At 45.9% G+C, this 24,410-nt stretch overlaps 1 protein-coding gene across 5 annotated transcripts in view; it reads right to left on the reverse strand.

Annotated features, from left to right (window-relative positions):
* Positions 1-8,506: 8,506 nt before the first annotated feature.
* The window catches only part of IPMK (inositol polyphosphate multikinase), a 34,510-nt gene continuing 18,606 nt past the window's right edge, over positions 8,507-24,410 (reverse strand). For 4 of the 5 annotated variants that reach the window (XM_085862089.1, XM_085862088.1, XM_085862087.1 and 1 more), the window contains 6 exons: positions 21,200-21,343; positions 17,089-17,174; positions 15,617-15,737; positions 13,860-14,032; positions 13,570-13,657; positions 8,507-12,605 (listed from right to left, as the gene is read on the reverse strand). In XM_085862089.1, coding sequence (XP_085718215.1) covers positions 12,016-12,605; positions 13,570-13,657; positions 13,860-14,032; positions 15,617-15,737; positions 17,089-17,174; positions 21,200-21,323 — 1,182 coding nt within the window. In that variant the 5' untranslated portion in view covers positions 21,324-21,343 and the 3' untranslated portion in view covers positions 8,507-12,015. The remainder of the gene's footprint in view (positions 12,606-13,569; positions 13,658-13,859; positions 14,033-15,616; positions 15,738-17,088; positions 17,175-21,199; positions 21,344-24,410) is intronic. The other variant, XM_085862091.1, reaches the window with a different exon arrangement.

Raw genomic sequence — 24,410 nt, forward strand, 5'->3', positions numbered from 1 at the left:
ATGCAAATTCATGGATCAAAAAGCATTCACGCCCACTTTTCCTCGGTCCAATGGGGGGCCAGTTAGAGGTGAAGGGTCGGAGGTAAAGAGTCAAAGGTGAAGGGGTGAAGCCACGGGGATATAAACGGCTGAGTTCGCAGTTCGCAGTTCGCAGTCAAGAGTTGTCGGTGGAGCTGGGAAGAAGTGGTAGTAGCCAGAGTTCGCAGTTGGGAGTTTGCGGAGCCAGTGAAGAGTTGGGACGAGTCAAGAGAGGAGACGGAGAGGGTGATCGGACAAAGCTGTGGAGAGGCGGCGGCGGCGAAGGCGGTTGAGGGGGTGCTCGCGTCGGAGTCGGGGAGCTGCGGAGGGAGAGGCCGGCGGCGCGACCGAGGTCGTGGTGGAGACGCTCGTCGCGGGACCCGAGACAGGGAGATATCCTCCTTTCCCCCGAGCATCAACAACCCCCTCCTGTTTCCCCCGCGCTGAGATAGTGCGACAAGGGGGCCCCTTTCCCACCCCCTACCAGACACTGTCCGCGAGGCCCGCGGAGTTGGGGCGCCACCGCCACTTTGCGTCTCATCATCAGACGGGTAGGCCCGACGCGGTCTCGGCCCCAGGCCCGCCTCATCCTTGAGGGTGGTCCTTTTCTTTTGCTTTGGGTATATGTGTTGTCGGCGCCGTCTGTGAAGTAAAATTGTATAAGTGTTGCCGTGTGCTCGGTAGTCGGATAGCTCTGCATTGTCTTCTTCTTTTATATTTGCTTTTTGTGTAATATTGTGTGTTTCTTCTCCTTTTACATTTGCTTTTGGTGTAATTGTGTATGTGTGCTTTCCGTGTGCCATCGCGAAATAAATGTGAATTATGTTGAACTGTTTTCCCGTTTCGCTTCGTCTTTTCTTTCATTGAATCTCCATCTTACTTCACGTAAAGGGTGGGTAGTGGGCTGAATATGCCCGATAATTAATCGAACCGTCGGGGCCGACGATAACACCGCTCGGTTATCCCGATAGTACGGAACGGGTCGCTTAAAGTGGCCTGTGTCTGAAGTCGACCTGCGGCGAGGTGCGATCGCCCGGTCTACCCTCCGTGTGGGTACTTAGGTAGGTCGAATTTGGCGAGCAACCCTATCCCACGCGAGGGGCCGATTGGCACGATCGTGGTGAGGCCGAAAGGTCCACCCGTGACTGGTTCCCGGCGTTAGTCCGAGAGGGTCACGACTGGATTGTCCGTCCGGTGGGCGACGTGCCGCGATTCGAGTTACGTGGCCGTTCGCACGTTAATTGTGAGCGGTGGCCCCAGGTCTGGCTCAACCGAGGACTAATCCCCCTGAGTGACAAGCTGGTGTCTCGGTATCCGTCACCGTAACAATATATATATATATGTATATATATATATATATATATATATATATATATATATATATATATATATATATATATATATTGTTGCGGTGCCGGGTACCGAGACACCAGCTTGTCACTTAGGGGGATTAATCCCCGGTTGTCCTCGGAAGAGCCGGACCTGGGGCCACCGCTCACAATTGACGTTGTGGTGCAGTGGATTGATTTAGAACCACGAACACCACCCAGTGAACCACGAGTTCCAGTGCCCGCCATCTAATTATTCCGTTTAACTCGAGGTCACGTTTGAGCGGGAGCGCACCCTTGGCAAAGCACCAACAATATCTGATTAGATTTTAACTGGCATATACCCGTGCTCAGCACGGAGTTGAACGGGTGCCAAAAGGTGGATGAGGCATAATAGTTGATGTTATGGAAAGCTGGGGAGGGTGTCATTAAGGATGTGATGCACTATGGTTACCTGTCCTTAGTTTTCTAAAGGACCTCCCTGTAGATGACATTTTGGGTGAGTGTCTTGTTGCTGAATAGACATTGTGAGGAATTATTGTCCACTTTGATAGATATATAGGAGTAACCTCTTGCACGTGAAAATGCAACATATAGTTGGCCATGGGAGAACACGGGGGGCTGGGAGGTATATTCCGAGTTTGTCAAATGTTTGGCCCTGGGATTTGTTTATGGTCATAGAGTCTGCGAGTCTGACTGGAAATTGCATCCTCTGCAGTGTGACTGGAAGGTTTGCATCTGATGGGGCAAGTTTAACATGATATAGGCCTAGCCCTCGACTGGACAGGAGCAGTGGAGGGTGACCGAGAATCAGAATGCAAATTTCAACGTCAAATTACGCGCAGACGTTAACAGAAATAATATATTTTTTAAATAAATCTTTACTTTAAATACAATGTGTCTTGTTACATTTTTTTTGTGTCAAATTCACCTTCTGAGGTAGTCAGCACGTGCAGAAGAGGGTTTTTACATTGCAGACGCTGTTTTCGAGGAGTGGCATTACGCCTCTCGGTGGTGACGGTCTGTCGACGACAGACGTAATGACGTCAGCGAATGACCGATGCAAACGAATGTAAAAATTAGAAAATCGCCCAAAATTCCCAAACCTCTCCGTGTGGCGCGATCTCACATAGCCCATGCTGTTCATTAGACCACAGAGCACCCGCATGCCGAAAGTGGCGACAATCCGTCCGGCAGTTTCGGAGGAGAAACGTCAAATTACACGCAGACGTTAACAGAAATAATATATAGAATTATGGCGGCCGAGCGTTTTAACCGCTGGTGCGTGCCGACGATTTTTTGGGTCAAATCTGTGGTAATTACCTCCCAGTCTATCTCGGTTCGAACAATGCTAGACCAATGGAAGGAAAGGACAAACACGGACAGGTTGGAAGACAATAAATAATTTATTAACAATAAAATAAATAAATAAAAATAACTTTTTATTTGCTGAGGTAAATAAAGAATGAATTTCAAAGCAAAATCAATCAAAATGCCAGGAAAGAGACAAAGAGCAGAAGCTTATCGGGGGTTGACTTACTTACAGCTAAACACAGACAAGGGTACCCAGCAGGTCATTCAGGGGGAGGGGAGGGGGAGAATCGTCTCGCTCACCAGAAAGTCGTCAGTGAAGTGAAAACGTCCTGAAAATGCGTGCGTGTCATGTCCGTCACCAGCACCCAGCTTTGCCGTGCACCCTCTCGCGGGGCAGCCTTGAACGCCAGTCGACGTCTGGAGGGCTTTGCCGATAGGTCCAGAAAAGCTGGTACGTCCAGTGGTAGATCCGTCTAGTTTTTGGAACAGGTGGCGTAGTGGCAGTTCATTCGCATGCAGAAGACACACAAACCATTGTAAAGGTCGATTAATATACTCCTCGATGAGCCGAATAACTCCCCGCGACTTAACTGTATTCACAGCCGTACCATCGCAACCAATTACATCGAGTTTATTTAAATCCGCGTTTCTCCTCTTTAAACATTCCACGATTGCGTCTTTTATGGATTGGCTTGATCCTCCATCTGGAGTTGCGTGGTCATAATACATAGATCCAGGCTCGCTAATGATCCAGATGTGTTCTTCTTGTGGCGAATCGAGTCGATATTTCATATCTTCCTCGCGTCTGTTGGTCAGAGTCTTGTCTTTTCGTCCGTCGAAATAGAGTCCAGAGATATTCGACTCTTCGGCTGCCATGCCCATGTTGCCGAACAACCACATGAGAGAGGGTCCTATGGGTTGGCAAAGACAAGCTGGTTAACTCTGCCAGGAATTTTCCATTTCTTGCAATAATTATAATATAATGGGCTCATCTGCCACATTATTGAAATTAATTACTGGTGTAATATTATGGTACATAATCAAAGTAGTAATTAAGTATTTAAACTTTAAAACAAACAGATTATAAAATTATTATGCATACTGCATAGTTATATAATATCATTAACACAGGCAATATAAATTGCAAAAGTAGTTTCGGAGTTATCCCACTTGAAATATTTATTTTCGCGAAAGTTCTTAATATTTTGAGTGAGTTGGGCTACCTGAAGTCATTGTTTGAAAATGATTATAATTTTGCATGATGAGTCATTAGTGGGTCCTCAATCTTTTACAAACTATTCCAAAGACATCCTGCATATTCTTATATTTCACTCCACCCTACTGCTCACACCCGCACGCGCACCACACACTCGCTTGCCGAAGATCTGGGCAGGGCGAATTGTCTCTTCGACGCTGGTCAGACACCCGCTTCTTGGTCGCTTCTCTCGCCCTTTGTTTTTTCCTCTCTCCTTTCGCTTTTCCTCTCCTCACTTTTTCTCTTCAGAACGCTTTTTCCCCTCCTTTCTCTCCTCACACTTTTTCTCTCTTCAGACTTTTTCTCCTCAGAATGTCTCTCTCCTCTCAGAACGTCCCTCTCTCGCTCGTTTTTATATCCCCGGGCCGTCTCCGTGGGGTGCCGTCCGTCCCAAGCTCACCATGCCCCACCGGGGCACAATTACCATGACGACCCGTGCGCTCTCAAAAAAGGCAGGCGTCGGAGCTCGTGAAAGAATGTTGCTGAAGGAAAATGAGGGCGGGCTTCAGAGCTCGTGAAAGAAATGTGTGTGAGCGTGTCTGTCGTAAAGAAAAAAGCTTCCCATAAGAGAGGGGATCTATCCTTTACCGTTCTCAACGCATCACATTTAAGATCCCATTAGACATGGGGAGGCGGCTAATCTGAACATGCATTTCAGGAAATATCTGTCTGAGGACCTGGATGTGTGGATGCATTCATCAGACCGGATTCTAAAATCCGGAACAATATATATATATATATACATATATATACATTTTGTTGTGGGGTCGGGTCTCAGTAGCGAGCAAGACCGCAAGGGGGAGCAGTAGAGTCGGCTCCACCGGACACCAGGAATTTAGGTCGTACCTTTCAGATAAATCCGAAAGGTCATGGGTCCCTTTATCGGACCGAAGTTCGCCAATAGGTTGACCACATGGGGTGGGGTCAATTGCCAATTTCAATATACCTAATTACCCACGTCGTCAAACTACCAGGGAAATTCACCCTCGGCAGAATCTGTGCGATCCGGGCCACTACCGAGCCAGATCCGAGTCGTAACCCGAGCGGAGAGTACCAGAAACCTGCAGGCCAATTGCACAATTATGGCAACAATGAGGCCTCCTAATTCCTGTTGGCAGCGCGGCAAACCAATGATAGAAAGGATAAGGACGAGCTGGGAATTCAACAAGAGAGTATTTATGTACAATAAATGGGGGACGAGGGGAGCACGTCAGGGCAGAGTTATCCGAATATAAAAGAAATGGAAATTTATACACAAGCACTTATACAGGTGCTACTTGAAGGATTGGCCCGCACCAGACACACACCCCCGAAAAGAAATGGACCCTGTCGGGTCTTTATTGATACCCCCAGCTCGGAGGGAAGATGAGCTGGAGGTAAGAAGCAAGTTTGGACCTTCCCGCCTCATGCGGCCCTTGACTATCCGGCTCGGTAGGACTCGAACCCGCAACTCGATGCCGCTGCAAGCACCGTGTACAGAGGGCAGCATCGGGCTCCAGCACGCTCCTCTGATACGCGACTAGACAGCGAGTGCCAGCAGACAAGACAGGCAAGTGATTCTCGGCGGGACAAACTCGCAGGCAAGCGATCCTCTGCGGGTCAGGCTCAAGGGAAAAAGACCAGGACCTCATCGCACACACCCGCGCTTCTCTTAACCCCCCCCCCGACACAACTTGCCTCCGGATTTACCGGTTCGTCTCGGGCGATCCGTTCACTGTTCCTGATTCATCCGGGGAGGGGGGGGGCGTGGCGAGCATCCTCGTGGCCTGTCCCCCCTGAGAGGCATTCCTCCTTCTTCGGGTGACATGCCTCCGCATTGGCTGGAATGCGGCGTACATCGCTCGTGCTTTGCCCATTGGCTGAAGGCAACATGTCTTGCTCAACCCTGGAGCAGAGCCAATGCGTCGGTTGCCCATGGAACTCCGCCCACAGGCGCTCGGCGTGTATGCGCGTCAGAAAGGCCGATGGTGGAAGGAAAGCAGGGAGGATGCCGTTGTTGTTGGTGGTGTAAAAATCCTAACTATAAAATAACCCGTAGCGCACATACACTTAATTCCCATTACACATAGGGGAAAGGGAGCTATCTATCCACATTTACTTTTCGAAATGACTGAGCTATGGGGACCAGAATGTTGAGTGCTCATGGCTGCCAGATTCGTAACAATATATATATATATATATATATATATATATATATATATATATATATATATATATATATATATATATATATATATATATATATATATATATATATATATATATATATATATATATATATATATATATTCCAAGTATGTTGGGAACTGGTTTGTCACCAACCTTACAGGTGCAGGTTGATCTTCAAATGCTGTCCAATCAAATGACGTCACTGGGAGTGCCGGTGGTTGAGCTGGGTGGGAAGACTTGGCTGTCGTAGTTGAGAGTGCAGCCCACTCTTTGTGTTGTTTGAATGTGTCATCAGTCGGTGCAAGTCCCCAAAAGTGTGCCAGATGAAGCAGTTAAGAGCTTTTGTGTTCTTACACATGCCAGTGTGTCCATTTGGATGCCTCCGTTGGCTTTGACAAGCAATGTTTTGGAGGAATCTACCAAGTGTTAAGGAACTTCATTCGGCAAGTCATCTGGCTCTTACTTTGGCGGGGTTGTGTCCATCGATTCCAATGTCCTCCATAATTTTGATTCCATACATGAAGCTTCTGTCATCCTATCCATGTATGTCATTAGATAATGACAGAAAAAAAAAAAACCTGCGTTCAAGACAGTGCACAATGTCATGGGTAGGAATGTAGACATTTGGATCCATTCTAACCCGATGCTCGCTGCAATAGTAAATAGAGTGCAATTACATCTGTATTGTTCGTGTGAAGTACTGAACGATCAGCCTCAAACACTTCTGCACTTTAAGGTATATGAGTGGAAGTACTTATTATTAGCTCCCTCCCCCCACCCCGCATTGTACTTAGTCCGAAACGGGGGCTTACGGATTGGGTCTGTCCGTGCGTGCGTCCGTCCGCAGCCATATCTTGGACCGATTTTATTCAAATTTGGCACGAAGACAATACATGATGATATACATATGCACATAATTTTGTTTCGCGATTCGATCAAAGATGGCCGATTGGCAGCCATTTTAGTTGTAAAAACCTGATGTCGAACACGTCCTCAAACATTTCTCAGAGATGCATTTACCGGTCTTTTTCAAACTTGCCACACGGCCAATGAATGATGGCATACACGTGCCCCTCACTTTATTTTGTGATCTTATCAAAGATGGCCGACTAGTAGCCATTTTAGTTATAACAAGACTATAAAATGTCATAGCCCCCGTGGTTTTAATAATTTTGCTGTTCGGAGTTAAAGGGTTAGCCCATATTTACAAGATTTATGTGTTTGCGCAACTGACTCGAGTGGTCATGTGACACAGAAGATTGCATACGATTGGGAGATTCGGTCATGAATATTAATAACGTGGGTCATATAGTTGTATTGTGGAAGATGATTGGTCACATGACATGGATGATGTTTTCGAATGGGAATGCAAATTTCGCACAGAAGGGATCCAATGTTCACACATTTTAGGGAAGACATACTGAACTACACAAACAGGATAACATTTCATATTATTTATTTATGTATAAAAGAAATTCTACAACTGTAGACAAGAGAAAACTATCATTCAGATGAAAATGCTGTCTGACCAGTTTTTGTAAACTGTAAAGGTGTTTGGGGTAAAATGGAAAAAGAGTAATCAGAATTTTAATTATTTTTTTCATGAAAGATGCTTCATGGTATAGCAATGAAAATAAATTAAATTAAACAAGATCGCTGAATGCATGTCCGAGAAATGATTGAAGAGGTGTTCAATGTTGTGACATCATAGGTACATCTATTAACCTGGGTCTTTCAGCCAAACGATTTGGACCAACAGGTGCTTATATGGGAAGAAGGATCAAAAACAAATTCAAACTTTCTGGATGTTCTGCACAGCACACTTGCAGACGACACAACGTCAAATTCCACAATCCCTCATGCCCAAGCCTGACAAGGTCATGTCATGTAGTTTGCACATGCACTTTGGTCTAATTGGACACAGACTTGGAATCCTTCAGCCACTCAAGCATTCCATGGCCACACGACCGTAATGTACCGCATCCAATAGCTCCACACCTCTTCCTGATCACATGCCCTAATCAAAAGGAATAAATGGATCACCAGGCCAGCAAGTGACATCAGATGGTCTATTTGATTTGGAATATTTACAAATTTTGACACAGTAACTTCATGGACGTTATATCTGTCATTTGAGGTGGAGATTAACATCAGAAAAACAAAACAAAAAGGCTTTCAAGTCTCGCAGGAATGTGCGGAAAGAGCACATCTTCGCCTACGAGCCGTCCAGTCTGGGTTTGATTCCTGACCCGACTACAAGCAGTCGTATTGGTGCTTCGCAGGCAGCGTGTTGAATCACCGAGTTCTCCATCCCTCGGAAAGGACTTCAAGTCGGACGTTCCGTTTAAGACGATTTGCTCATGGATATTAAAAAAAAAAAATCCCATGGTATCTTTCACAAAGTCAGCTCAACGCATCAATGTGCTCAAAAAAAAAATCATTTTATTCGAAAGATATTTTCGATGTCTTCCCTTGCAATGCAAATCAGCGATCCTTCATTGCACTTTTGAGTGTTTCTCAAAATACAGCATCAATTGGAAATTGCAATTTCATTTTGATACAAAACATTTTTTTTTTTTGCAGTGACACTCTGTCATGACAACAAGTTAAAATTGGTCATGCAGCATAAGAGGTAGATGCATTCAAAGTTGATTTAGGAAAGATATTTAAAATAACCACAACATAAAAAGCTATTATTTTATAATCATGTTAAAACACAGTACAATCAAGATACGAAGATTAATTAGGTTCTTTCTCTTCACATTTGCTTTAAACCCAAAAGTTGAAGCGTTCGCTCATTACAACAAATTATACATTCTTTAGAGACGATTGTTGAGACATATTAAAGTTCCTGACCCATAAAAAAAGTAAGCTGGAGCACACAAATCAAATGAACAATTGAACTCTCAAAACCTCTTAATTTGCAAAGCATAATGGTTTAATATGTTACAAGATAAGGAAACCAGGCAATGCAAGTCAAAATAAACCACAACCTCGATTGGCAAACATTTTCCTTGTTTAAAATACCATTGTTAAACCGGGTAACGAAAGCAAATATAGGCTGCGGACCGAGGAAGCACAATGGAGGAACGGCTGTCGCAGGAAGCCGGTCAAGGTCCATCCAGAGGTGGGCGAGGTGAAAATATTAAAATTTGAGGAAAAAGGTAGGAAAGTGAGGGCTTTGGGAGAAAATAGTGAGTCGTGGTGTGAAAAAAAAAAAAACGTGAAAGGAGGTTTGAGAGATACGAGAGGACAAAGAAGATAAATGGACAAACCATTGAAGCGGTCCGAGGAGAGGAGGGCGTTTGAAAATCCAGTCAATTTTACACGCAGAATATGCAAATGGACTCTGACAAAGTGGAAATGAGAGAGAGAGAGAGAGAGAGAGAGAGAGAGAGAGAGAGAGAGAGAGAGAGAGAGAGAGAGAGAGAGAGAGAGAGAGAGAGAGAGAGAGAGAGAGAGAGAGAGAGAGAGAGAGAGAGAGAGAGAGGTTGGGAAGAGAGAGAGAGAGAGAGAGAGAGAGAGAGAGAGAGAGAGAGAGAGAGAGAGAGAGAGAGAGAGAGAGAGAGAGAGAGAGAGAGAGAGAGAGAGAGAGAGAGAGAGAGAGAAATTTTATATATATATATATATATATATATAAAAACACCGACAGATAGGGATGAATGCCTGGTGTTGGCTTAATGGTTAGGTGGTAGGCTTGGGATCCGAGAATCCCGAGTTCAAATCCCTCTCGCTGTTGAATTACTACCAGGTGGGGTTGACTCTGCCTGTCATCCTTCCGAGGTCGGCAAAATGAGTGCCAGCTTGCTGGTATCCTGTGTCGGAGTGGTGACCCGTCCAGGATTGTACCCAACAGCCAAGGAGTCTGCTTAGGCAGCACCAATGCTCTGCACAGAGTATGGTCCTGATGGATGGATGGATAGGGATGTAGCAGGAGAGAAGGATGTAGCAAGAGGGAGAGAGTGGGGCATAGAGAGAAAGAGGAGCACACAGTGCCTTCAGAAAGTATTCACACCCCCTTGACTGTTTTTTACATTTTGTTGTGTTACAGCCTGAATTTTAAATGGATTCAATTGAGATTATTTTTTTCACCTATCTACACAAAATACCACACAATGACAAAAAGTGAAAACATGATTGGAGAAATTTTTTACAAATTAATGAAGAATGAAAAGCTGAAATGTCTTGCATCAATAATTATTCAACCCCCTGAGTCTGATTCGTAGAAGCACCTTTGGCAGCGATTGCAGTTTTGAATCTTCTTGGGTATGTCTGTATCAGCTTTGCACATCTGGATTTGGGAATTTCTCCAATTATTTCTTGCAGATTTGCTCAAGCCTCTGTCAAGTTGGATGGGGAGCGTCGGTGAACAGCAATCTTCAAGAATTTCCACAGATTCTCAATAAGCCTGGTGTTACTTAGCACTTGAGATCTTTGGGTCTCAAGTTTGAGTCCCTGTCATGACGTTGAAGTCACACCAAGTGGGTTGACTCAGCCTGTCATCCTTCCAAGGTTGGCAAAATTAGTACCGGCTTACTGGTAATGGGCACTGCATCAGCAGCACAGCCATCCTTCCAGAAAATGATGCAACCAGCAGCCACAGGCTGCATGTGAAACGATGACAGATTCTCAATGGAATTCAAGTCTGGGCCACTCGAGAATGTTCAAGTTCTTGTTCTGAAGCCATTCCAGTGTTGCTTTGGCTGTATGCTTGGGCTCATTGTCCTGTTGGAACGTAAATCTTCACCACATTCTCAGGTCTTTTGCACTCTGAAGCAGGTTCTCCATCAGGATTTGCCTGCATTTGGCTCCATTCATTGTTCCCTCTGTCCTTACAAGTCTCCCAGTTCCTGCTCCTGAAAAGCATCCTCATAGCCTGATGCCGCCACCACCATGCTTCACGTTAGGGATGGTGTTAGATGGATGATGAGCTTTGCTCGGTTTCTGCCAGAAGTAGCGCAATGCATTCAGGCTGTTAAAGTTAAATTTTCATGCTCATGCTCTGTCTTTCACATGCCTTTTTTCTCAGGAGTGGCTTCAATCTTTCCACTCTCCTCTCAAGCCTACATTTGTGAAGTGCTGCAGAGATTTGTGTCCTTCCAGCAGGTTCTCCCATCTCAGCCAAGCAACTCCATAGTTCTGTCAGAGTGGTCATTGGGTTCTTCATCACCTTCCTCACCAAGTTCCTTCTTGCCCAATTGCTCAGTTTGGTTGGACAGGCCATCTCGAGGAAGAGTCTGAGTAGTTCCATATTCTTTCATTTCCTAATGATGGAGCACTGTGCTCTTGGGAACTTTCCACTCCAGAAATTGTTTTATACCCTTCCCCAGATCTATTCCTCCTCACAATTCTATCTTGGAGTTCTACAGGCAGTTTCTTGGACTTCATGGTGGAGTGTCTGCTCTAACATGCATCGTCACCTGTGGGACCTTATCTAGAGAGATGTCTCTTTCTAAATCATGTCCAATCAATTGAAATGGCCGCAGGTGGACTCCAATCAAGTTGTGGAGACATCTCATGGATGATCAAAGGAAACTGGATGCACCTGAGCTCAATTTGGAGCGTTATAGCAAAGGGCTTGAAAACCTATTGACGCAAAAAACATTTCAGTTTTTCAATTTTTAATTATTTTGAAAAACATGTCTTCACTTCATTTTTGATGGGCATTTTGTGTCGATCGGTGACAAAAGTTGAAATTTAGGCTGCAACAACAAAATGTGACAAAAGTCGAGAGGCGTGAATAATTTCTGAAGGCACTGTGTATACGGTGACACCTGAGCGGAGCAGCAGTATGAACAGTAGAAACAGAAGAAACGAAAAGTGGGAATTTGAAGCAGATTTTTAATCCTTCTGAGTGTGACTGATATAAATGCAAGTGAAAGAAAACCAGTGGAGCTACACAAGAAAAGCAAACAACAAAAAAAAATACAGTCAATGAGTTTCTTTTATCGTCTGCAGAACAGCCATTAATTTCTGCAAGCCAAATAGGAAACCCTCATCACGATCATTGGCTGGAAACACGTGTGCAAAATCAATCATTCGAACATCCGACAAATGTTTCAACGTTACTTGGTCGTTGGCACTATGGGACAGGTACAAGCTCTTTGCGTCCGTAGTGACCGAATGTTCGTCGTTCGCGTTTTTTACAGCTGTCGCGACCTCTCGGGAACGTGCGCGCGAGTTGCGCACAGCTGCTGGAGAGCATGCAGTGCGCCTTTTCACTCTGGCCTTATTTTTGCAGCAATGCTGCGACTTGCTGTCCAGGCTCCAACCGCCCATTTTGACGTAGCAGGAAGCAGAGGCTTCTGGACCACATTCAACAGCAGCGGTAGGTCGAATAGTGCCACAAAGAGAAGTGGGGAAAAATACCGCACCCTCATACACAATTAGCAGAGAGCTACGGTAGAAGTGCAAACAGGTTTGGCGCTGGAACCAAGTACAAATCCTTCCAAGGCGATGCATAATTCCTGGTATAACATCAGTCCGCAAGCTCTGCCCATTGTGGAAGAAGTTGGAAAGGCCTGGAAGACAGAAAAAAAAAAAACAATTACAACATCTTTCAAAGACAAAGCCTCCTGTTGGCTTAACATCTTTGTCTTGATTTCCAATCCCCCCCCCCTACCCATTAATATAACACGAGGTCGGTTGACTCAGCTGTCATCCTTCTGATGTCAGCAAAATGAGTACCAGCTTACTGGGAAGAGTGAGCCATTTGAGTATCCTGCCCCAAAGTGGAGACATGTCCAGGGTTGTGCTCCTGAGCCAAGGAAAAACTGCCTCGGCAGCCCAATGCATCTGAAGATGTGAAAGGTGCGTTTCTGCTTCTTCTTCTTCTTCTTCTTCCCAAAGACAAAACCCAAACAGTGATTTTGGTGTTAACCCAGTGATAGTCGAGGCTTGTGAAAGCTAGCGTGCACAGCCGAAGCCTCGCGCTGCCACATGCCAGGAAAACCGCGCGATGCGTCACGCATGCCTCAAGTGCAGGCGACCACAGTGGAACCCCACGACAACTAAGCTCAAAGGTTTACAATGAATGGGACAAATTGCTGCACACCTCAACCCGTTACCCGGTTCTGTAGTCTATGGATCGAACTTCCAGAGATTGTTCTTCCCCACTCTTTTCTGCAGGGCTTCAAACAAGCAATGCACCACCATCTCACGTCATCCCCCATCCTGACCCATGATCCTTAGCAAACTCACTTGCTTGCTGATGTCAGTGTTTTTTTCCCCTTTTTCTCTCTCTCTCTCTCTATCTATCTTTTCCCTTCCTTGCTGGTTGTGCCCAATTGTTGCCGCTCTACTTCATTGTCAATTTAACATTGGTCTTCCACATGAGCTTCTCTTGTGGAGAGAGTGACAGAGTGAGAGCATGAGAGACAAAACAAAAACTTTAGCAATTTAATTTACTGCGAGTTGCTTGCTAAAGAACCAGACTATTCATACGTGAGCGAGCAATACTCGAGCAGCCAAGGAATGCCAACTTACCAATTCGAAGACTATTACTATCGGATGCCAGGGCTCGTCCAAATGTTTTGTCATACACTTTGAAAGAGTTGGACTCAACTTGATAAACCTGGAAAGAAAGAACCGGCACGACTCGGAAAAACGAACTTGTTGCGTGGAGTGCAATTCACGATTTCAAACTGTAGGAGCAAAACCAGCAACGTGACCGATTCATTCACAATCACGCATATTCTAACCTCTTGCAAGGATAACTTTTTAAAGAACACCCAAACCCAACCCATCTCATCTCAATGGCTTGCGTCATTACATACCCTCATGCCTAATATTATGAAGCCGACGTGCTCCATGTTGGGATACTTCCTTCGCTCGTACAAAACCTTTTCTGGCGAAGCAAACGGATCGTAGGTACAGCGGCCGATCTTCACATCGAGGATGCATGGCATCGAAAAATGTCGGGTCACATCCTCCAGCTTTATGTACAATGCTGTTCACATAGTTCATGAACGAAAACCATTTAACAAAGTGAGAAAAGGCGGCAAAGGAGAAAGATAATGCACCAAAATGAGCATTTAAAAAAAAAAAAAAAAAGAATAATAATAAGAATCAATATTAAAAGGACACAAATGCATTTCAGAAAGAAATAAAGATTTTTAAAATCCTGTTACACGTGTGGGATTGGGTGGCACCCCCGGTATGAATATTGGCGCACGTTTAATACCCATACAAGAACGGCACTCGGTAGAGCGCATCTCTCCGCCAGGCTGAAAAATGTACGTTTCACATCTCACTGATAGGCCCGATCTGGATCTGGACCTGAACCAAAATCTAATCGGCTTGTCCTCGTCAACCACCCAACTCATCCGCCAAGTTGTGTCACAACCCGTTGCACAACTTTTTGAGATATCCCACTCACAGTCTAACAGAGAGGAGGAGGAGGAGGAGGAGGAGGAGGAGGAGGATGAGGAGGTGGAGATTGGGATCATACCCTATGCAGAGCATTGGTGCTACCGAAGCAGTCTCCTTGGCTATTGGGCACAATCCGGGACGGGTCGCCACTCCGACATAGTATACCAGCAAGCTGGCACTTATTTTGCCGACCTTGGAAGGATGACAGGTCGAGGTAACCCAACCTGGTATTAATTCAACAGCCGAGTGTGATTTGAACTCAGGACCCTTGGATCCAAGCCTCGCCACCCAAACCATTAAGCCGACACCAGGCATACAGAGAGAGAGACAGGGATGAAAACATAACCTCATCCACCTTCGGTGGCAGAAGTAGTGAAGGCAAAGTGCTCCATATCCTGTACGTTGTGTATAGCTATACGAGCAAGGTCGCGAATTATTTCTTTATGGTCGCAACGTCGTCCCGTGATGCCGATTTTGTCTTAAGATACAGCTCGCGGGTCGAATGTACCCATGTTCTGAAAGAATGTTCAAGCCATGAGAAATGGATGGAGGGACGACATTGTGCTGATGATCCCCAAACCAATGAAACATGTTCAAATCTGGGTTGACAGGATCGCCTCAAAGTAAGCACTCTAAACTGTCGAGCCTGGGTTTGAATCACGACCACGAGTGTGTCTCTGGACGTTGAAGGTTTGGCTTTATTGTCACATAGGGATTAATTAATGAAATTATTTATCGTCCATCATCTGTCTTTGCCCCACTTGATCTATCTATTTTCATGTCTCGTGCACGAGTCCTGAATTTAATAATCTTTATTTCGTAAGACTATAAGTGCCTGCTCCACAATCTTCCTCCATTTTGGCTCCATTGGCTTTTTCCTGATGGGAGTATGGAGCGGGGGGTGGGGGTGGGGGTGGGGGTGGTGGAGGGGTGTAAAAGATAACCAGTGCAGGGTTAGGCCACGTTTCAAATAGGATCGTTTGCCTGCATTCAGGTGTGTGATCGCCTCGAATTTGGTGTTAAGCCAGCCATCCGCGAAGCTAAGGCTTCGGCGTTTTGCAGCTCCTCACTGAACTCGGTATTAACACTCACTGTGTCTTGCCTCTTCTTCGACACATCATGAACACCACATCGTCATTGTGATGAAATACAAAAAGGATACTGTTGTTGTTGTTATTGCTGCTGCAGTTGTTTCCTTCTTCAGGTGACCACGTGCCCTGGAAATGTGGCAAAAATTCCCGCAACGCGAGGAACATCTTGTCTGTGCAATCATTGTCAAATACCTGGGAAGAGTGGAAGGATAAAAAAAATATATAAATATATATATATACAAAATGTTTTTTTCAGCTTGGTATTAAATGTGGTAAAGACACAAAAGATGACTGCAAATACCAACACCACATACCTGAAACAAAATTAACCTCTGCACACGAAGACTCGACACAAATTTGAAACGGCAAGGAGCACGTATTTTTCAATGTTCTGTTTACGGAAATCTATTATTAAATGGAGAAGCATCGACCTGTGTGTCTGTTATGCCTCCCTCCCCCCCCATCCCCGAAAGAGTTCCTGCTGTCATAGAATAATAAAATTGGATCACTTGTGCTGAAGCTCACCTGGATCAGGAACAACAGTCACTCAAACCCCCCCCCCCCCCCCGCAGACGTCCTGAGACCTTGAATTCTTTGCAATGAACAAACTTTGGTACATCAGGGGCGATGAAGGTTGTGGTCACGTTTCATTGAAATTGTGTGTAGTTTTGGAGAAGAGAGCAAATACTACTTCTTTTTTTTGGTGGGAGAGGGAGTCAAAACCGTGTGTTTGGTTCAAGCGATAATGACTGAAGTGGTTGTGGACTAACTGACTCACTCACCTACGGACACTGCTCAATCGCTTCACCTAACGTCGTCCTGCCAGCCCCGCTCTTCACCTGACATCACAAATACTAAACGATACCAGAAGAAAATGTTAATAATTGCGCACGTGCTAAATTCTACGTCCCAAATCAATCAAAGAAAAACGTCACGACAAAGGGGCTTGAGGTCTGCACACTCATCTCGAAGCTATCAAGCCTGGGTTCAAATCTCGACCAAGCGAATAAACTGTCATCCTGGCGTTTTCTACGTCGGGTGAGGCATCAATGCGTGCACTGCCCCTCGCAAGGACGTGAAGCTGGGTGTCCCATTTCCAGCATTAGTCGATGTTAAAATATTCCAACGTCCTTCATTGCAAGACGACAAACTATCATCATAACAGCTCGTCTACTTTTAACCCGGATGTAAAAATGGAGAATCTGGACCTTCAAAATCAACGAGACATCTGTGCCCCAGCCATTTATCTACATACATATATATATATATATACATAGTCAAGGCTCATGGAAGAGTTTGTCTGCCACATATTCATTACTAGCACAAATAAGTTTCTACAGGATAATGCTCATCTCAGGAATTAGGACTGCAATGCACGCAATGCACCGTGTATCATGGTGACGTCTACAATTCAAAAGTGACCTATTTCGTGAAAAATTCCCACGTCCACATAATGTGCATGCAAATTAGGTGGGAATTTTTTTTTTTTTAGTAGGCACACAATGAGCTGAAAGCACACAATACACAACACAGCAGTACCTACTTGCGAGTACATTTGGAGCTCCCGCAGGCCACGTGGGGGTGGTTGCAGCTGTTTCAACACTGCTCCATCAGGATGCAGCAACATTGCTGGTGGCACACAAAGACAGGAACGTAATCAGTTTTACATTTGACACATTCCCACTGCCGGAGATCATGCTCATTCAGTTGACCCAGTGACTCTGGGTCAACGAACAGGAAATGGGCTTAATTCGGGCTCGTTCACAGCCACACCTTGTGGGTATGTCTATCCGTCGGCATCCTCCATAATGCCTTGCCATCCATCTCCATAACGTCCATTGGCATCCCTTTTCGTGAGCAAAATATCTTTCATTTTCAAGTGCAATTTTGTGTTTGCACGTCCTTTCGTCATGGAAGGTTATTGGAAGCTCTGAGAGTGCAATCCATTCCACAGGCAGAAAGAAAGCTTGGCAAGCAAGGTAGAGCGCTCGACTCTGTCGAATATCTCAAATGCAAGCGAGCCGTCACATCATGCGAGGAAGCTGGAAATTGCATTCGAAATTGAACACCTTACACGGTTACAATTCAGAAACCTCATTAACCGTTTTGAATTGGTGTCAGGTCAGATTAGATCTGTGACTTGCTACAGGTACCATGTAAACCTGCACTAACCTGTTCCATCGTCGGGTTGTCGGTAACCAAACCGTCTCCCCCAAGTATCTTGGTGAGGAGGGTGTATGATATGGACACCCAGAAGGATGAAGAACAAAACCTGTCAAAGGGCGGATGAGCTCCTTGTGAGCCAACCGCCATCCATATCTCATACCCGACTGTGTCTGCGGACGTCCTCCTGCAATTGGGTTACTTTTTATTCGGAGGTTGGTGGCAGGATTTGCACTCCGACCACTGTAAAACCCTTCATTCTGAAAGCATTAAAAAAAAAATCTGAAAAGCCACTCAGTGGGAGTACCTCCTGTACAGCTGCACTTCACAGGGCAGCTCACCGGATGACGGGATTGGGGCAAAGCCTTTGGGACCCCCAATCTTTCATGATAGGCGGGAAACCATGGGGTAACCTTCCTGGGTCAGATTGCGGTAGTGTGTCGGGGTGGTGCTGAGGTGTCGTCCACCAGACGGCGGTCTCCTTTCTTTAACCTGAGGCGGTCCCTTCGGGTGGGTGCCTGGAATGTCCTATCCCAAAGAGAGGATGATCACCTGTCTCATTTATCATCTGAGCTCAAGCGTTTAGACATTGGTATTGCAGCACTCTCTGAGGTTCGGAGACCGGATAGTGGCGAGATCATGGTGGGTGGTTACACCTACTATTGGTCTGGTCGCTCTGATGGTTACCATGCCCAAGGAGTTGCTGTAGCTGTGTCTAATAAGCTGACTCCAATGATAATTGAGGTAACACCGGTCAACAAGCGTATTATGAGATTAAGGATTCATCACTCCTTGGGTGCCATTCCCCTGGTCTCTGTTTATGCTCCGACTGAGGCGAGAGATCTCACCATGAAGGACGTATTCTATGCCACACTCGAGTCTGTGGTTGATCAGCGCCCCAGGCGAGGCACTCTTCTAGTCTTGGGGGATTTCAGTGCATCGACTGGAACTGAAAGGGATGGTTATGAGACATGTGTTGGTCCCTATGGGTCTGGAACTGTGAACCAGAGTAGCACCAAGTTCCTTGACTTTGCAAGAAGTCATGGACTTAGGGTGGCTGGTTCATGGTTTCAGCATCCACAGGCTCATCGCTGGACTTGGTATTCCAACGCTGGTGGTGTGGCAAAGTAGATTGACCATGTGCTCGTTGATGGTTGCTGGAGGACGATCCAGAACTAAAGGGTCTACCGGAATGCTTAGTTCCTCAATAATGACCACATAATTATTGCAGCAACTCTGAAGTTGCAGCTTAAATCCAGGAGAATGGTACCATCCCAACCAAGGCTGGATGTTGGCAAGCTCAAGGATGAGAGGGTAGCTGAGGAGTTTGCGAACAGGCTGAGTGGAGATTTGGGGGGTCTGGGTGCTTTGGAGGATCCTGAAGAGTTATGGAGTGCCTTCAAGACCACCTTCCTTGATGTTGCCGGTAAATGTCTTGGAACTCACCGTCGGGCAAAAAATAATTTTGTCTTTCAAGGGACACTGGATACCATTGACCAGAGTCGCAGGGCCAGGCTGAATGGCAGAGCTGAGCTGTTCAGGGAGACGAGGCGTAAAACTGCAAGTGCACCAAGGGTGGACAAGGAGGCCTATGTGCGTGGAATCTGTGAGGAGGTGGAGCATCACCTGTGGTCAAGTGATTCTTGTCCTGCTTACAGGGGAATTCATACATTGCGTTCATCCAAGCCCATCCCTTGGTGTACTGCAGTGAGAGCAGAGGGTGAGAGGCTCTTGCCAGAGGAGTTTGAAGTGAAGGCACGCTGGGCTGGTTACTTTGAGCGGTTGCACCAGGCTGATCCATGAGCTGTTGAGTTGGATGTCAGGGGTGTTACAATTCCTTTTGCTGACCCTCCAATCAACTGTGGTCCACCTTAGTTTGTGGAAACACAGACTGCGTTGAACCAGTTGAAATGGGGTAAAGCTCCACGGATCTGTGGCATCCATGCTTAACTTCTCAAGGCTGGTGGAAATGCTGCACTCATGTCATTGTATGCAGTTCTGTGCTCTGCCTGGAACACAGGCATCATTCCAACTGACTGGAAGAGGGACCTTGTTGTCCCTCTCTGGAAAGAGAAGGGTGATCGCCAAGACTGCAACAACTACCGAGGGGTGACGCTGCTCTCAATTCCGGGCAAGGTCTTTGCTCGGATAATTATTGATGGGGTTTGCCACCATCTGCTTGAGCACCAGCGTCCAGAGCAGTCAGGCTTTACACCAAAGAGGTCAATGATTGACCGCATCCTTGCTCTTCGGGTCCTCACCAAACGCAGACGAGAGTTTTGGCAGGGGCTGCTTGCAGCCTATGTTGATCTCTGTAAAGTGTTTGATTCAGTGAATCAGGATGCCTTCTGAATGATTCTTGGTCTTTGTTGGGGGCCACCAAAACTGATCAATCTGATGTCTGAACTATACTCTGGTCGTGGGAATGCTGCGAGATATGGTGGTACCATCTCTGACTTGTTTCCAGTTGTTACTGGAGTTTGTCAGGGGTGTGTACTGGCCCCCACACTTTTCAGCACTTGTATGGACTGAATTCTGGGGAGGATGTCGGAGAGATCAAGCTGCGGTGCATAGTTTTGAATTGTTAAGATCTCTGAGGTTTCGCAGAAGATGTAGTGATCTTTGCGGAGACTCCAGATATCATTTTGGGGGCCCTCGAGGTGCTGAATGAGGAGTCGGAGCCACTGGGATTACGTATTTCCTGGGTCAAAACTAAGATCCAGGCTTTCAGTGATGTCTTGGATGCTGCTGTCCTGTCTGTGCCTGTTTAAGGCGAGGATGTTGAAGTCGTGGAGAGATTCAATTACCTTGGCAGTGATATTAATGTCTCTGCTGGCTGTGAGCCAGAAGTCAACAGACATCTGGGTCAGGCCTGGGAAGTCATGGATTCACTGGATCATGGGGTGTGGTGCTGCCGGTACCTGTGCGGGAGGACGAAAGTCTGAGTCTTCAGGTCCTTGGTGCTTCCAGTCTTGCTCTATGGATGCGAGACTTGGACTCTGACCAGGGATCTGAGACGGAGACTTAATTCCTTTGGTACCAGTGAGGGAGCCTTGTGAGTGGAGGAGGCCAATGGGCTGACCACGTGCCTCATGGTTACAGCAGGTTAATCAGAATCTCAAGGACATGGGGATGGGCCAGGCATCTGCCTGGGGGATGGCCAGATGGAGGCCCTTTGCGGAAAGTGGACGCAGCGACACGTTGCGCCGGCGCATGCTCCCATACTTAACATGACCTGATTAACTGTGTCATAGATGCCTTAGCAACCAACTCGGGTGGATGTCTGGCAGGTGCTCCTTGTTGGCGAGGACCTTTGCAGAAATGTTTTGGTGTGGCAAAGGGGGTTACGGTCAGCATCCAGTTAAGAGGTGCAGTACTATTTGGATAAAACCCCTCATGGGATGACTTGCCAGATCAACACTTGAGGGGAGGTGAGAGTGTTGGAACTGGGGGGTGGGGGGGGTGAGGGGCTCAGGTTAATTTGTCCTTACCTGCCTTATGTCCAGCTACTTGGTGATGCAGCAGTGCACAGCCATGTGGAAGCAATGGAAGGGCTTCTCCTTCCCCACCACTTGGAACCAAAGTGGTGCCTGATGTGGCATTTACAAAGGCCATTATGGAAAGGCTCTGCAAGCCTGCACAAACAACACAAACAGGCTTTGTTTTCATAAGTGCACACAAAATATTACATCGATTTAATAAAATGGGAATAAATTTCCGCATGGGGTGGCATGAAAAAATCCTGATAAACCGGGACTCGAACCAAGGGCCCCCTCACTAATTGACCTACTTGAGTCTTCGTGATAACTTGGGGATTCTCACAGTAACACCTCAAGCTACAGTGCAATGTCTGTCATCTTATGTGTCTGACAGGCATACCCCCATACTTGTGTATGTGTGTTAAAGATCAATCTCCATATAATACTATAAAACATACGCACACATATATATATACCATGCTCACAGACTGCAAGCAGAAGCTGGTGTACATCCGACTTGCAGACATTATAAATACAAGCTTTATATATTTGATGAAGTAGTTTGTAAAAGAGCTTAAAATTGTCCTGTCCACGCCGATTAACACCGGCGATGAACAGATGTTCCGAAATGGCTTTACTCCCTTGGGCTGCGTTTGAACAATGGCGGCTTTGCACGTGCAACAATTGCAGGGAGCACATGAGGCACTTAACTCCTTTAAAATGGGGGTTTGTTTCCCAAAGCCAAGAACAGGGGAGGATTGAACCGACGGAGCGATACGATGGCAGAATGAGGAAGGGAAGGAGATTGATTAAATTAATAATTATATACAATGGCAATAAAATCTAAGGCGCCACGCACCGGATTCAATGACGAAACGGGGAGCAGATGACGGAGCAGGGACATGAGCAGGACAAGCAAGCACATGGTCCGGAACCAGGGAGAAGGCAAGACGATGAAGCAGTGCCAGGTGGCACGACAAAACGGGGAGTCAACCACCAAGTCACTTTTTCTCAGGTGAGCAAAACTCCTTCGCTTTTGGCGACGAACCCGATTCTCTTCTCGCGCCGAATTCCCACTCTCCCCAAAGGTCCCCAAAACACCGCCGTTCCAAGGGATGATCAAAAATCCCCCCCCCTCTCTTGAACAATGCCACCTCTCTAAAAACTCCTCTCACTTTGCTAAGGCAGAAGGCCAATCACGATATGCCGAGCTCTCCCTCTCAACAGATGTCATTCTTCTCGACCTCATCTGGCCCCTCACCCGGGGGGGGGGGGCGTTTACAAGAGGCTAGATGTACGATTGTCTTAACCTTAATCCCTAACTATTTATTACAACACACCACCCTCCGTATGGTGCACATTTCAACAAACAATTCTTTAGCTACGTTTCCCTACTTCATCACATCGAGATGGGCAAACTACTTGCACACGGACCATACTACTTTATACATGTCTATGTATTCTCAGGCCATATCGACCCGACCCCCACCCCCATTACAAATGCAACATTTATACATTTGATGAAGTGGATTGTGATTACATTCTGCAAGCACTTAAATAACCCAAATCAGGAATGAGCGATCAGAATAAGCTCTTTATTTAACATCGGCAGGTTATAGTAACTTGTAATGTAAATAAGTCAAAAGTTATAAAATAAAACTGGTTTTTCACTCCAATGGGTTGCGAGGAAACGCTAAGACATGGAGTTGGCGATTCCAAATCAAAGACAAACGTTAAGGGGTTGAACTTGTAAACCGAAGTCGAAAACAAACTCATTTTCATTTTTCTTGTCGCTAATCCCCACATTGCACGTCGTTAACAGTCAATTCAAGTCATCATCATGGCAAGTACAGTTCTGTACAAGTCATTTGGCATGCTTTCAATGGTTGATGCAATGAAGAAAGCATGACTTTAAGATTGTTTACGGTTCCCTCGCAATGCACAAGTTTGTAAGTGACAAAAACTCAGACACTTCTCGAATCATCCCAACATAAAACTTAGAAAAACCTGGTTCCTTGGGGAGCGAACGTGACTGCAAGATCACGGGATTGCAGGAGCGATGCTCCATGGGCTGACTTGTCTACGAACGGTTGTGACTGGGTTTTCCCCCCCCCTCCCCCCTGTAATTGTGGTTTCGAGTTATATCAGTGTGATGGAACATATCAGCTTTCTCGCGCACCTAGAAAGTAGTAAACATTTATATGAACAAGTCGGTCAATGAGTGAGTGGTTCGAAACATCGGTGTACATTTACATTACAAACATGTCCGTGTAATCCATGTGATAAAAGCGAGTGGTTTAGACCAAAAATAAGTTAAATAAGATTTGAAACTGGGATATTACATTGCATTGGCAGCTTTCAACAAAAACTCAGGTGAGGATCCTAAACGGGCCAATCCCATTTGGGTTCATGGAAACAGACGTTGCACCCGATATCATGAAGGGGTTATACAAACATGATGTGATGATTTTTTTAACAGGATCAAAGAATCATTGGAGCTGCCACACATACATTTCACACACATGAACATACCGCTGAACACAAGAGACACAACACAGGACGGTTAGATGAGCCAAACACGGCCACTGAGCTTTGGGGAAACGTCGCGTCACTTCCTGGTGCACTGTGGGTACCAGCGACGCCACAACAATGGTGCAGTCTTTCTCACCACACTCAGTGGGGCATTCCTGAAGGAGGAATGGGGATTGTCCGTGCTCTTTTATCCCATTAAATGCTGAGCATCAAGCAAAAGCAACACGTACCATTTTTAAAGGCTTTGGTACGACTCGGCCAGGGTTTGAACCACTGACCTCACAGACTCGGAGTGGACGGTCGACACCATTACGGAACAGAGTTTGGTAACTTTAAACAAAAATTACAGAACAGAGCTTCTTACTAGTGTCGGTTCGATCAATGTTCTGTCGATTCGACCCATTGTCATACTGACAATCACCATCTTTTTAAACGTTGGGAGAGTTAATTTTTTACAAAACAAATCCGTATAAACAAACCATAACACAGCAAAGAGCAGAGGCTTATGAGTTTTTGTCAAGGCGAGTGTCGGTATGCATTCGCAGACAATACGGGACATTCAAAATGATGTAATCCACCCCAGAATTATCGGCGTGCGTGCACAGAAACCCCTGGAAGTAGTGACCTTCAGGGCATGCGAACGCCCATCGTGCATGCGCGATAACGATTGCTACCCAAAAGGGCTCAATAA

This window comes from Eptatretus burgeri, chromosome 17 (assembly GCF_056783735.1).
Source record: "Eptatretus burgeri isolate ZD-2024b chromosome 17, Ebu_testis_v1, whole genome shotgun sequence".
Classification (NCBI taxonomy): domain Eukaryota; kingdom Metazoa; phylum Chordata; class Myxini; order Myxiniformes; family Myxinidae; genus Eptatretus; species Eptatretus burgeri.